Source organism: Thermobia domestica, chromosome 17, assembly GCF_964235325.1.
Source record: "Thermobia domestica chromosome 17, izTheDome1.hap1.1, whole genome shotgun sequence".
Taxonomy (NCBI): Eukaryota; Metazoa; Arthropoda; class Insecta; order Zygentoma; family Lepismatidae; genus Thermobia; species Thermobia domestica.
In genome coordinates this window covers 5,026,011-5,040,758 of record NC_137470.1, presented here as the reverse complement: position 1 = coordinate 5,040,758, position 14,748 = coordinate 5,026,011, and the positions used below count along the sequence as shown (strand labels likewise).

General features: G+C 37.9%; 1 protein-coding gene across 7 annotated transcripts in view; it reads right to left on the bottom strand.

Moving 5' to 3' along the window:
* metro (membrane palmitoylated protein 7-like protein metro) overlaps positions 1-14,748 on the bottom strand; it is a 114,708-nt gene that overhangs the window by 38,912 nt on the left and 61,048 nt on the right. For all 7 annotated transcript variants that reach the window (XM_081744790.1, XM_081744791.1, XM_081744787.1 and 4 more), the window contains 3 exons: positions 13,903-14,070; positions 9,656-9,852; positions 7,244-7,362 (listed from right to left, as the gene is read on the bottom strand). In XM_081744790.1, coding sequence (XP_081600916.1) covers positions 7,244-7,362; positions 9,656-9,852; positions 13,903-14,070 — 484 coding nt within the window. The remainder of the gene's footprint in view (positions 1-7,243; positions 7,363-9,655; positions 9,853-13,902; positions 14,071-14,748) is intronic.

Here is a 14,748-nt window from a genome sequence, read left to right as displayed (position 1 = left end):
TTGTTTTAACCGTGTTGAAATAGTAAGCACATGTGACTTTACAAATTACTGGTCCAGAACGAGGAATGGAGTTACACGAATCTTCGCACGTTTGTAGTGGAGGAATAATATCTGCCACATCCCAAACGGTGCTGCTCTATATGTTATTTTGTTGATACGAGAGACTGTAAACTTTCTTCAGCTGACCCACGCACAAAAGAAAAGCATGGAGCGTTCGGTTAGATTGATGTTATCGCAGAAAACAAGAGGAATTGTGTGCAATGGACCACTTCACGGAATGCAATACAAAGCACGACTGGAAAGTAAAGATTCACTTTTATGCCAGAAATAGCAAGATTATTTCAATTATAACACACAAAGAGTGAAAAGTGAATGACTGGCATGGGACTCAAATCCCAGGATCTCCGGCATACCGTCCCGATGCTTTAACCACTACGCCACCTAGTCCGCTTGTCAGAACAGCCACACTCTCACTCGCTTCTGAAGTCGGTGCTCTCCACTCAGAGCACATGGCTTATAGCACAGCGCACAGCCTAGCTGCTGTGCTTGCCATATATATTTCCTCCTTTCATTAACATATATGAAATTACAACCGTTAAAAGGTGTTCTCAATATATGGACAGAAGATTGTCCAATGGCTGTTGTCTGAGTGGAGAAAGCACCGATTTCAGAAGTGACTGAGAGTGTGGCTGTTCTGACAAGCGGACTAGGTGGTGTAGTGGTTAAAGCATCGGCACGGTATGCCGGAGATCCCGGGATTTGAGTCTCATTCCAGTCATTCACCTTTTCACTCTTTGTGTGTTATTTAATTCACACTAACAGAGGATCTGGTGTAGAAAAATAAGTTAAGACGGTTGTGTCCTTCTTTCATTAATATATATTATTTCAACATTGTTTACTTTGATTTTGCTTGTTAACACGAGATCAGTATTTGCTTGCAAACTGGAATTTAACGTCTTTTTCAGCACCAAAGCTTACAAAACGTCTCTCTCAATGGTTTTCAGGTAATATGTCGTATATTTTTTTAATTATAAACCGACGATCGTTTCGCTGATGTTAGTGCTATCCTCCTCACGGTTTGTGTGAACGTAGAAAAGTGCGTAATGATATTTATATGTGGTAGTTGAGACGACAAACATAATTGGAAAAGTCCTGAAGAAATACAACATTAAACCAGTCTACGATTCCATCAACAAAATACAAAACAAATTGCGAATAGTAAAAAATCGAACAACCCGAATACACGAATACATTTCGTATTTAAAGAGACGTGAAACTCAAAGATCCGCTGTTGTCGAACATCCCATTCAACAGGAACACCTAGTACAGTTTAATAATACAGAAGTATAAGATTTGTCCGTAAAGTAGTGAGAATAAAAAAAGAAAAGTACATATGGTTAAAATGGTTCAAAATAGTCTCCTTCTGCGCCGATACACCTCTGCCTAAGCGATTCCCACGCTGCAAAGGCTCCCTGAAAATCAGCTGCCGTAACCTCTTTCAGAGATTCGGTGACAGCCCGTTGGATGGCAGGAACACTGTCGAAACGGTGACCTTTCATGCTTCTCTTAAGCAATGGGAACAGAAAAAAGTCTGATGGACTCATATCAGGGTTGTACGGTGGCTACGACAGGATTGCAAGTTCTATCCGGGCCAGTGAAGTGATATTGAGTTTAACGTCCCGTTCAGCAGCGAGGCTATATGAGACGTGGACCTACTGATTAACGTGGGATCCGAAACACATGAGCTCCCGCCGGGAATCGAACCCAGGTCTCCCACGCCTCTATCCGGGCCAGGTAGGCAGTCACAACGAAGGTGTTGTGGGCTGGAGCGTTGTCGTGGTGGAGCTTCCAGGGATCGACAATCTCCGGTCGTTTCCATTTAACGGCTCTGTGCAAGTGCTCAAGGACTTCTTTGTAGAAAACGGCGTTGACGGTTCGTCCCGGAGTGACAAAAACTCAAAAATAGCTTTTGCACCAAGCGTGATCCTCACTGCATCAGAACTCGGATGCGAGTGCTGCCCGGTGGGTTGCTAAACTTAGACTCCCCACTACAAATTTCTCCTCCAGAGAGCGAGCTGCTGGCGACTGGAGCGCGTCGCGCACTGGCCAATCTCATTACTTTACGGACAAATCCTGTACTCCAAAAATCCAGCAATTACCATGAAAAGATAATTAAACAAGCTACTGAAATTAGAAAGCATTTCAAGAACTTCAACAGAGAATCAGATACCTGCTAATCTCTATCTGAAACATCCTTTAGAGAGCCAGAACGCCGCAGCCAATCAAACGACGCATCAAATAGCCTGTGGTTGACCGAGAAATCCAGCCACTCACAGGGCAGCAAACGGCAGTGACTACATATAAATATCAGTACCCAGTTTTCCACTTTCATATGGACAATGAGGAGGTGGGCAATAAGACCAGTCAAAAGATCATCGGTTTAGAATTTAAAATCAATAAATAAATACGTCACACCTTACCTGAAACCCATAGAGATGTCAAACTCTCGTCGTGAAAGCTTAAAACAATGAACATACAAGATGCGGATACTATACTAGATGTACAGTCTTGTTCAAAAAATTCTTCCCCTACCTCTTTAAGAGCCTTGTGTTTTTCCCATAAGTGGAAATAAATTAAAGAAATATCAATCCTCTTCAGCTATTAAAGATCTTTATATCAACCCAACATACTGAATTGCTCTACGTTCTGAAGGTACGTCCTGTTTAAAGAGAAATGGCTGATCAAGTTTCTTCACCAGGACTGCACTTCCACAAATTCTGAGTTCGAATCACATTTCATCCTACTAGAAATAAAGCTCTGGGCCACGAAAACAGAAATTACACATACTAACTCAATCTGCTATTAGGAAGCTCTTGGCGCTTAAAATGAAGAAGCATATAGAAAGTACCATGAAAACGTAAGGATTCACTCCGCGATACACCTCTTGAACACATAGTGGTCGAAATTGACAAATAATTACCACTTAATGGTGAATATAGTACAAAATACGATCATGTGTACTAGAACTTTTGAGAACTGCCTGGTATTAATGGAAAACCAATCTGGACAGTGTTAAGTAGTAGGTTTTGGGTCTTACTGCATCGAGCCCAATCTTGCGCCCAGTGATTTTCCCTGTTCTTTACCTCAAAGCACATCTCACCTGAAGAACAGTTCGGGGACCATCATGAGATGAAAGAAGTGGCTCAGATTGGCAGCAGATTTATAGAAATCGGATGAAATGATTTTACGTCCCGCAATTATGTCATTACCGCTAAAAGAGAGGGTTGAATAATGAAAAGTGAGTGAACATGGAACATTAGTGGAATGAGAATATGGGACGAAACCGCAGAACCTTGAGAAAACCCACGGATACAGTGTTGTCCACCACAAATTTGCATGGCCGGGAATCGAACCAAAAGTGAGCGCTCTACCTACCTCTTGTAGGATTCTGAGATAAACCCGAGTTAATAATCGAAGTGGTATTCTAGGAATATTTTTGGTTTGACTGCAATTCAAAATAGACATAAAAATATTGTAGAACATAAAATTATCGAATGTACTGCGGCAACGCGTCTCTTTTACAAATCCTCATTGAAAATCCCCTGGCACGAGCTCCAACTCACCCCTGTCTGTTCTGAAATTTCGTCGATCGTAAAACAACGATTCTTGTTGATTTTTGGCAGATTTTTTCAATGTTTTTGTAGTTTAGTGGTGATGGAGAACGCCCAGAACGAGCATGATTTTCAACATTGATCTCATCATGTCTAAACCGCTTAAACCACTCGAAAACTTGTGTGCGCTCATTGTACCCTTCTTGAAAGTCTGTTAAGCATTTGATAAGCTTCCTTTGCAAGCAAGAAGCAAAGTTCCTAACATAGTTTTTGTTCCTTTAAATGGCTCACAATGATTTCGCAGACGGCAAACGAGAACAGTTGAGAAAAACAACACTACAATCAAACATCAATCTCCTACACAGACGCCGCTTGCGTAAGTGTTTTTAGAATGTCTTTACTAGACCTACCTAGCGGAAGAACTTTCTACTACGCCTATGAACGGCGGCGCGCTTACAGTCCGTCTTTTTTAGGGGGAGGGACCCCCTCGTACATTCTGCTTATAGTTTTTCAACTTTGGTCTATTTTTGCCTCAGTCTATGTCTCATATTGTCAAGACATTGCTTGAAGGTTCTCAGTATGACATTCTTCCGAAATGTTTCTGACAAAGTGTGTGAAGAAAGAGAAGTGTCAAGCTCCCTCACGGCTATGTAGTTAGCGTACGCGCCTTTGGTGCTGGAGACTGGGCTGGACTCTCGGTGGTAGTTTATGTGGTTCGGGTCCCATGTTAAGTTGTAGGTTCATGCCTCATGTAATTTCGGCGCTGAAACAGACGCTAAACTCCAATACAACCGACCAAGTAAAGGAAAGTGGCGTCAGTAGTTCTACACGTTTTTGTCCATAATTTGTAAATTAATAAATCATAAACTAAAATTTCTCCAGTTCTTTTTATGCACTTCCTGCATTTATAAAACACTTTCTTTCTAACTTCTTTAATTTCTTTTCTTAGTGTTTATATGCCTGTAATACCCTACAACGAAAAATTGCTACCTCTGCACAATGTTGCAAGGGTTCATACACCCACACGTATTATATGCCACATAGAAAAAAAAAAGTGTTTTTACTATTTAAATAGTAGCAGACAACAGAAGGAAACTGCACTTTCAGGAAGAGACGAAGAGGACACGGAGAATCCCGAAGAAATCCAACATCCCCTCCACAGGTTGTTACTCTGAAGGATGGCTATAAAAAAGGACCTCGGGACTAAGAAATCATCAGTGCCTTGTACTGGTCATCCACTTACAATACCTACTCGCGAAGCAGCTATGGCTACGGAGAATTTAACCTGAGTTACGGAGTCACTAGTCTCGTCTGAGGCCGCTTTGGGCAAGGTTACCTTCCTACCAATCCGAGGCAACATTATATGCCGAGGAGGCCCTTCTTATCCAACAGTGAAAACATTTATTTCAGTCATTAGACAAAGATTTTATCGAGATTTCGTATGATAATTATGTACGACACTTTTTCCATTCTCACGGTTTTGAAACCACAGATGGTATGCTGGAGTGTCGAAGTTTGTATTTAACTCTATAGTTGGTTCAAAAAGCGCATACATTTTTTGTAGTTAATATTTTCTAAATTAACTGTTCGTTTAGGGCAGTGTTCGCCAAGCTGTTGATCGCGAGCTACTAGTAGTTTACGAGGACATTTTCTGTAAATCGCGTTTTAACGCTCCGGTTGGCTAACCTTGATTCCTACACTGAACTGACGCTAAAGACAGGGGGCCTGACAACAACTGCTTGTTTCTTCTGCGCAACTGCCATTGCCAGCCTCATCTCATAGTTGATTGTATACGCGTGTATATTAGACATTTGCTAACTTCGATAGTTTGATGTCATATTTACTAGAAATATAAGTTTATAGACAATGAACAAATGTAAGATTTTTCAAAAGTTGGTAGTTCTTTTGGTTGGTATCTAGCAGCAGGATTTAAAAACGGTACAGTAGGTCAGAACCTCCTGGCGACCACTGGTTTAGAATAAGTAGTCTTCAGAAATTCACGGTCACCTACCTGCTCTGAACCATCTGTATCACCTACCAAACCATGAATCTAAAATACCCTGTATTTTCTTTCCCTAGAAGACACTAACGAGATAGTACACACTCTAACATGGCATCTACCTAGGTGCTTCATCACAGCTTCGTTTCCTTTCTCCCTACTTCTTCTACTCCCTATCTGATGAACCTCTTAGCGAAACCGCTTATAAAATGTTTTTCTTTTCTTTCCTTTTTTGGTATGTGTTATTATGTTTCCCTATTCTCTGGTAAGTAATTCATTATCGAATACATTACATATACAAATGTTTACGCTGATTGTCCAAAATACTGTTTTGCATGCATAAGGTCATGTGAAACTGAATTATGAAATCTATTTTTCCACTAATAAAAACAAGAATTTCCGAAAAAGACAAAGCTCGAATAACAGTTTTACCCTAGTTACTTTATCTTAAAAATTTTGTAGAAAATGGACATCTGGTTATACAGAGATATGCAGTTTAGACTCCTTTTTAACAACTTCTGGTTTAGGACCTAATTATTGTATCGTAATGAAGTCTACCTCTTTTCAAAGTGGACGAAGCTTCGCATACGGCTGAGTATGCGAGCAGAGTTTAGACAAGTAAAGGCACATTACGCGCAGTAAAAGCACTTACTTTTAATGTAATCTTCAGTTATATCGGAACATTTCCGCTATGTCGAATCTATAAATAGTTACCCACTGTACCTATAAAATGTACAGGCAACTAGTTCAAGCAGAAACAGAACGCCATTAATTCGCTCACATATTCTCCCAGATATCATAATCCCATAAGGAGATATCATCCCATATTATTAGTACATTAAATTAATTATCACCACATACACAAAGACATCTGCACTTATTGTTCCAAATCAAATTGAACACGTCTTGTACATAAAAGGGAATCAAATACAATAAACAAATAAAAGATAAACGCAATGATCAAGTACATGTTTTAAGGAAGTTTCAATATTTGCTATATGTGCTTTCATGGCCAATATCTTGTCATTGAAAAAAGATATGAACCAAGCCGAACGTTCAACTCGGAATCAGCACTTTCTGTATCTTTCTCGTCAACAGCTTACAATGTGCTGTCATCCACTTTGTTAACAGTTCTTTGTTACCTTTACCTTATGTTATTTTCACTATTATCCTATAATATCGAGGATGCGGCACTCAACACCTGGCTTTATGCACTAGGTCTGTAGTTAGCGACTGAATTGAAGGCTAAGAAACGACAGAACTTACGCTGCGATCTAATACATTTCCGCGATTATTTTCCAATCTTACAGACAATCTGTATAAATATTTACTTTGATATCTATACTGTAAATACTTCATGGACTTGATTGTACTAAAATAAAATCCTCAAATATAACAATTATTATTGTAACTATTCATTTTAATACTTTTTTTACACACTAGCTGACAAAAGATCTCACATTTACAGCTTCTAAACAAGTCATTATATTTGCACTGTTTTCAGTCTAAAATGGTGTAAGGGATAAACTCCCAGTTTTCCCGTCTTTTCTTTAAGACCTGTCACCTATAGATCTCTAAGTTTTAAAATACTAAAAGTAACATAAAGCATAGTATATATCAAAACGCATCTCACCTTCTTCCTTTGGTTTATCTTGTTGCGTTCGCTCATGCAGAATTCGTCTCTCTTGTAACGCTCTGCTAGGAATTAACCCTGCTCGCATATTGCGATCCCCTTCTCGTCGAGCTTGCCACCTAAATAATGAAATAAACAAACAAAAATTTAATACGTAATGCGCAAGGCTTTGTGCCTAATTTTCTATATGAGTCTTAAAAAAACTACAACCTAATTACAATGTAGCAAAATTTCATTTTAGATTACAAACTATTTTCTGGCACTGAGATCTTAAATATTTGCTGCTGTTGCTTGTTGAAATTTCCCTTTAGAGCACCGAGTCTACATAAGACGTGGGGATTCAGTTTAAATCTTTCAGTTATGCCCTTTGGGCTAAGGGAGGGGTATGATTTTGACAAGTAAATGATGATGGAAGAATGGATGGAATGAGAATGTGGGAGGAGACGAGACTGCTCTGAGAAAACCTACAGACACGATGTTGTACACCACAAGCTTACTTGGCCGGGGAACGAACCAGGAGCCTCACGCACCAGTCCAACCTAAAGATGGATTCTGATGGACAATCTTTAAAACGAACTGGAAATTCACCTCAATACAGCATTTACATTTCTGGGCTTTCAGCATCTATGGTCATGTTATCAATTCACGTATGAGGGATGACGTGCCTCGGCGAGCACATTATCCGAGGAAAGGGAAAAAAGAAAGGATTGGGGAAGGAAGGAAGCGGCCTGGTACCTATGTGTTAGGTACCATCCCTGCATTTCCCTGGTGTGAATAAGGAAAACCCAGGAAAACCTCATTCAGGATTGCTGGCCTGAAAAAGATTTTTACACTTTTTCGACCGAGTGCCCCCACCAGGAATCGAACCCTTGATCACTCGGGCCGAAGGCGAGATCGTTAGCGACAACGCTACGTGGGGACACTCACCTCAATACAATATGGTTTCTCAACGTTTGGATCATCTTTGTACATCGAGGATGTCATACATGTTAAATGCTAGGTTATAGTTAAACAAGAATTAAAGTTTCACAGTTTTTCATAATTTTATTCTGTGTCATTCAGCACACTTTATACTGTCGTCTTTCCGCATCATATTGGGAAGGTTAATTAGTGTAATCTTCAAAATCAGTTTTATTTTAATACATAGGCAGCATGCTTATCGTACAGCATCAATTTTTCAGTCTAATAATAATAATAATAAAGGGATTTTCTTGAAAAGCACGAATGGACTTTAAACTAGTGGTGTCAAAATTATTCGAATATTCGATCAAGTATCACTATGTATGGGAGCGATGATCATATTTAGAAAAATATGAGTAAAAAAGAAAGCCTAGTACTCACCGCAGATGAAAATATTCCTCTAAGAAGCGCTTTCGGAAAATGTACTTTCTGAACTACTAAGCTGATGATGGACATCGTATTTTCCGAAAGTATTATTCGAGAAATACTTTCGTCTGCGGTGAGTACTAAGATGATTTTTTTAAATTTATATTCCAACAAATACCTGAATAATAATAATAATAATAATAATAATAATAATAATAATAATAATAATAATAATAATAATAATAATAATAATAATAATAATAATAATAACATTATTATTATTATTATTATTATTATTATTATTATTATTATTATTATTATTATTATTATTATTATTATTATTCTGTCATGATTAGCAGATCATTTGCCGCAACTAAGAAGCTTCCATACTCCACGGTCTCATGCTAACCTCTTCGTCTTCTCTGTTTTGATATCGTCCATCAATTTTAATATCCTTCGTCCTCTTCCTCTCTCTTCTTTCACCATATCCCCTATGATACAGTTCCTTCTTACATGTTAGTCAATGTCCCACCCAGTTTCTCTTCCTTCTCTTAATATCTGAAATTGTTATTTTCTCTTTAACCATTTCTAACACATTCGTTTTCCGCTTTACCCAGCTAATTATCTCCATTATTCTCCACACCCACAATTATTCGTTATTCTTATATTTGAAGAATGCATTATCCGAATGTTAACAGCACTAGTCTAAACTCACCGATATCATTTTATTAAGCTCTACGAGATTATCTCTCATCTTTGAATATTCTTTCCATTATACAGTACAATTGAAGGGTAAGGGGAAAAACAAAGAATGTCACAAAACTGCATTTTTGAGAAAACGGCACTTTAAAACTGAAAACCGTGTAAAAAGAATAGGGTTAGTTAAATCTTTTGCCCCTTTTTACGTGGATATTTCTACATCTACGCATGCATGGCATATACAGTCAGATAATACCAAGAGTCACGAACAGATAGGACAAAGCACCCGCTAAAACACATATATGGACATTCCTTGTTTTTTCCCCTTACCCTTCAATTATTATTTAACAAGACTTTATAAAGTGAAAAGTATTGAATCTCACTTACCAATAAGCGTCATCCTGACTAACAATATGAAGAACATCTCCTTTTTTGAAATCCAACCCTGCTTCTTTACACGGAATATAGGGGTCATCCGCAGCAACGTAGTCAAAATGTGCCCTCACACGGACTTTACTTTCACGTAGACCCATCTTCCCATCCGCCGGCACTAGTTTGAACGTTATAGTGCCTTCAGAGCTTTGCTGAAATATAAACATTACAATGTTAATTCAATAGTTTGTCAGGGGCACACGCACAGGGGGCAGCACACAGATTCTGGAACCCTAAAACGAAATTAGGTAACTCGAGTAACATTTGCACACTTTCTTAATATAACTATACTTGCTTAACAGTGAAATGATTGATGTAGCCTAAAGATTTTATTTTACTTCTTCCTTTCCTTATAAAAAATAATTACTTATATTAGAGAATACAGGTGGCAGTAATTACCAACTAGTTTATCATCTTTTCGGGTGCATAATAGCCAGATTTAATACTATATATACGTATTAGATCTCTCCTCCCTCCCAAAAAATTTGGGTGCGCGCCTGTACTTCAGTCATGTAAAAAAAAAAAAAAAAAAAAAAAAAAAAAAAAAAAACAGCATATTAAAAATCAGAGCGCTTCTACAGTATACCGAAGGAATAAGAAATTACTGAACTAACTATTCTTGTCATTGCAGTCTGAAATTAGAATGATTCCGGTCAGTAGAAATAACTGAATATACCAACTGTAGCAAGATACTGCATTGAGAGGGACATACGTGAACAGCAGAAAATCGACTAGCGCCAAAGACAATAGTGACAGCCGTAAGACGTAAAGGAAAGTGCTAAGACAGGGAAGAGCACTGGACTTGATAAGAAGTTTCTTGTCATACTGTGAAACTCGAGAAGACTTTCAAACGATGGGTATTCAATATTAAACCTAGAAGCCGTACATCTGTTACTTTCGCTTGCAAGGATCCAAACAACACAATAGCTGCATAAGACTTCAGCAACCCGAAAAGTCAGGACTAGCAGAGGATATCTTGGAGTCGGGACACGGATTCAATTTTACAAATACCATCAACGGAGGCAAGTGCAGCAATTTTTGGGACAGAATAATAAAGGGAGTCGTAGCTATATCACGTGAACGGAACAGTCTCAATAGAGACAATGGGTTTCAACTCAGTCTATCTGATCGGTCCTTTCCAGGAAGAAAGAAAAAAAAGCGTTCAACAGAGACATTTATCGTAGCCACAATAACAGCCAATCAGGACACAGCATTTCTCTCAGCCAATCACAGGTCTCCGTTTATAGCCCCCCCCCCAAAAAATAGTTACTATATATATGCCAACATCTCCGATCTCTTCATCAGAATTCCTAAAGATGAATGCAACGTCTGCATTCGAAATGTCGGATGTCAATATCTTGATGTGGCTGATAGTCCAAGAACATTTACTAAAAACGAGAATAAAAGTTGAGATAGAATCTGTTCTTGAGATCCTGATTCCATTTCCGAAAATCGTTTGTCGCTTACTATTGTTCAAGTTCTATGGGAATACAAATTAAATTACGAAGTGTTAGTAATTTTCTACTATTTCCGATTTTAGGGATCAGGAATTAAATTTCTGGGCTTTCGGCATCGATGGCCATGTTAGCCCGTTACGCACGAGGGATGACGTCCCTCAGCGATCACATTATCCGAGGAAAGGGAAGGAAGAAATGATTGGGGAAGGAAGGAAGTGGCCTTGGACCTGTAAGTAAGTTAGAATTCCGGCATTTGTTTGATGTGAGTGAGGAAAATCCAGGAAAACCTCACTTAAGATGACAGGCTTGAAAAGTTTTTACCTTTTCGACCGAATGTCCCCACCGGAAATCGAATCCGGGAACGCTCGAACCAAAGACTACTTCCAATTTTAGTAGAGAGATAAGAGCTGTGATAGAATCTGTTGTTTAAACACAGACCTCACATCCAAAACTCGCTTCTCGGTAATCAGTATTGAAACAGGAAATCAAATTTTCATCATTTTCGGTTTGAATAGAGAAATCAAATTGAGATAAAAGTTACTTTTATGATGGTAAATCTAGATAATAGAGCCATTTCTCCCTATTTCTTACCGTCTTTGCTCTGCTGAGATCAATACTGAAACTATAAGTGGTTGATTTGTAAGGATGAAACATATTCTTGAGACACTGAACCTGTAGCAGAAAAGTTTCCACATCTCTCTTACTGCTTTTCCGTTACTCCCAATAAATAATAATAAATCAATCTATTCAGTATTGTATTATGAAAAAGAAAAGTCAATAAAAATTTAAGTTCAGTTGCAAATAGAAAATTCTCAACACAATACCTGTCAACATTCAGGACTATCCAATAGTGTTAACTGCCAAAAATAATTTTGGCACAGAAATGAAGAAAAGTGCACTTAGGCAGTTGATTTCCTTTGTATCCTGCTTTTTCTTCAGTTACTTTTTAAATGCAATTCTACTTTCTAACCCCCCTAAAAACACGTAAACACCGATCTTAAGAGTACATTTTATATGATATACTAAACTGCCGGGTAAATATTTACATTATTACGTGCTAAGTAATTAATATTTCTCTTTGATTTGAGTTTAGCAATGATGTAAAATCAGCCTTGTGACTAATTTCACTGACCACATTATTTAATTTAGTGAACTTTTAGAAATTGCAGTTACCATATAGAAGAGCGTACCCGTTACTTTTAAGTCGGTTCGATTCACGAAGAAAACTGATATTCAAATTGGTTTTAATATTCTATATTGAAAATCTTGATCGAATTTCAGAACTTCACACTTTTTGTATACGCAGCACTTTTCTCTTTGTCTTGATGCTAAATATTTCAGATACGCAGAATGGATAATTCACTTCCCTCCATAGAGGTATATTAATTTCTAATTGCTTCTAAACAAATTGGCTTGCACCAGAAAATAACACTTCCAGTAACAAGTGGGCGGAGGAAAGTCTAATACCGTTATCTTTTAGTTTTGTTGGGGGCACGGTAGTTGAGTGGTAAAGCGATTACCTCTGGTACGTGAGGTCTCTGGTTCGATCCCCAGCCAAGCAAGTTTGTAGTGGACAACATAGTGTCCGTGAGTGTTCCCGGGGTACTCTCGTTTCCTCCCACATTCTTATTCTATAATTCACTCGCCTACATCATCCGTCTGCATTAGCCTAATGAGCATAATTATGGGAAATTAAATATTTTAGTTTTTTGATATGTTTGTTGTCAATATTCGCTTCATAGAAGAATGCAAGCAGTGGTCACTTGAGAAAGAGTGCAAGTGCTGCTGTCCATTGCTAGATGGTTGGGGTAAGAGGTGGCCCTTGAACAAAGATCCAAAATACAAATAACCTGACAAGATTTCGTACCGGTTCCTGGACAGAAATGGTCATTAAAAGGGGTGGTCATTAAGAAAAGTTTCACTACGCACAAAATATTGTTCCGGTAAATTTTTACGATAGTAAGGACATGAACTCAAAACCTCGCCTTTCAGTGCTATAACCAGTTTGGTTTGAGAGCATTGTTATAATGTTGGTTCTTAGGAAAATAGCTAGCTACTCGTAAAATGAAATGAAATCTTTACGTTTTACGTCCATGGTTATGCTGGCTAGGCTAAAGAAGACCGTGATAATGAGAAATGAATGAAATGGTGGAGCGAATTAAGGAAACAAAGAACCCCGAGAAAACCCATGCAACACGGTGTTTGTCCACCACAAAGCTCACTTGGCACGAACTGGGATCGAACCCAGGTTTCCTATGCCAAAAGTGCGTACACTAACCGCTTAGCCACGAAGGAGCTTACCACTTTCCACACAGAAATGGTCATTAAACTGGGTGGACGTTATAAAAAAAAAAAAAATAAATAAATAAAATAAAAAAAAAAAACTTTCACTGTACTTAAAATACCGTTTCAGTAAATTTCAATGAATATTAAGATATGAACTGAAGATATCGCCTTTCAGTGCTATAACCAGCTTGGTTTGAGAGCATTGTTCTTATGTTGCGTTCTTAGCGAAGAAGCTACTCGTAGTCGTAAATGAATGAAAAGAGCATTCATTAAAGCATTTAAAGTCTAACAAACATTCAAATTAAAACTTTTCTATGAGAAAATGCAATAACTAAGCACAACACGATTTCAGCATTTAGTATAGGTTATACATACATCATTTATCTGACAAAATATTTATTTAACAAAGAAAACGCCTACTTAATCATAAGGCTATAGAATTTGACATACACTACTTACCAAAATTTTTAGAACATCGTTCGGAGTTTTTCCTTCTACATTGATCCCATTTACTTCACACACTTCGTCTCCCACGTGAATCAGACCAGATCTATCTGCGGCACCTCCATGCATGATTCGAGCAATCACAATTTTCCCGGTTTCTTCATCAGTTTTGATTGTAGCACCCTTTAAATTTGAAAACAAAAAGAATGTATTCTACTGGTAACACAACAATACAAAAAACAGAAAAGATGTTTTATCTTATCCTAAAATTTAACACATGCATATTTTATGTTTAGATCACTTTTACACACACATGTTAACGATGATCTAAATCCATTCAGGATAAGAATGCAGTGTTTAATTAGTTCAAATCTTAAGTATTTTGAAAGCTATAACTTCCAATCATTTTTTCATTAAACATAAATTTTCCATTCTTTATTCAACACAGTTACATACCGGACAGAAAATATAAAACCATCACAACAACAAGCAGCAATAACATTAGTTTACATTACTTTAGTACGCAATTGACAGGCACTTTGACAAGGATGAACAGATATTGTGATCTAGCTGAATGCAGTGGTATGGTAGGAGGAGATAGCAGAATACATTGTTAAAAACATAAGGTAGTACCCATTTAAGTCAGGAGTAAATCGATAATGGAAAAACTTATTGCTTTGATGAAACTACAAAGAGCAAAATGAGCAAAGTTGAGCCAAGAATCGAATCTGGGTGTCTGATGCGCTCTCAAGTCTGCTCATTCTATTTAATTGCATTAAACTTTAAAACGAGCCAGAAACACAAGGTTATAACGGAGCCGGATATTATAAACATTCATTCAATTATTACTATTGCTAGTTT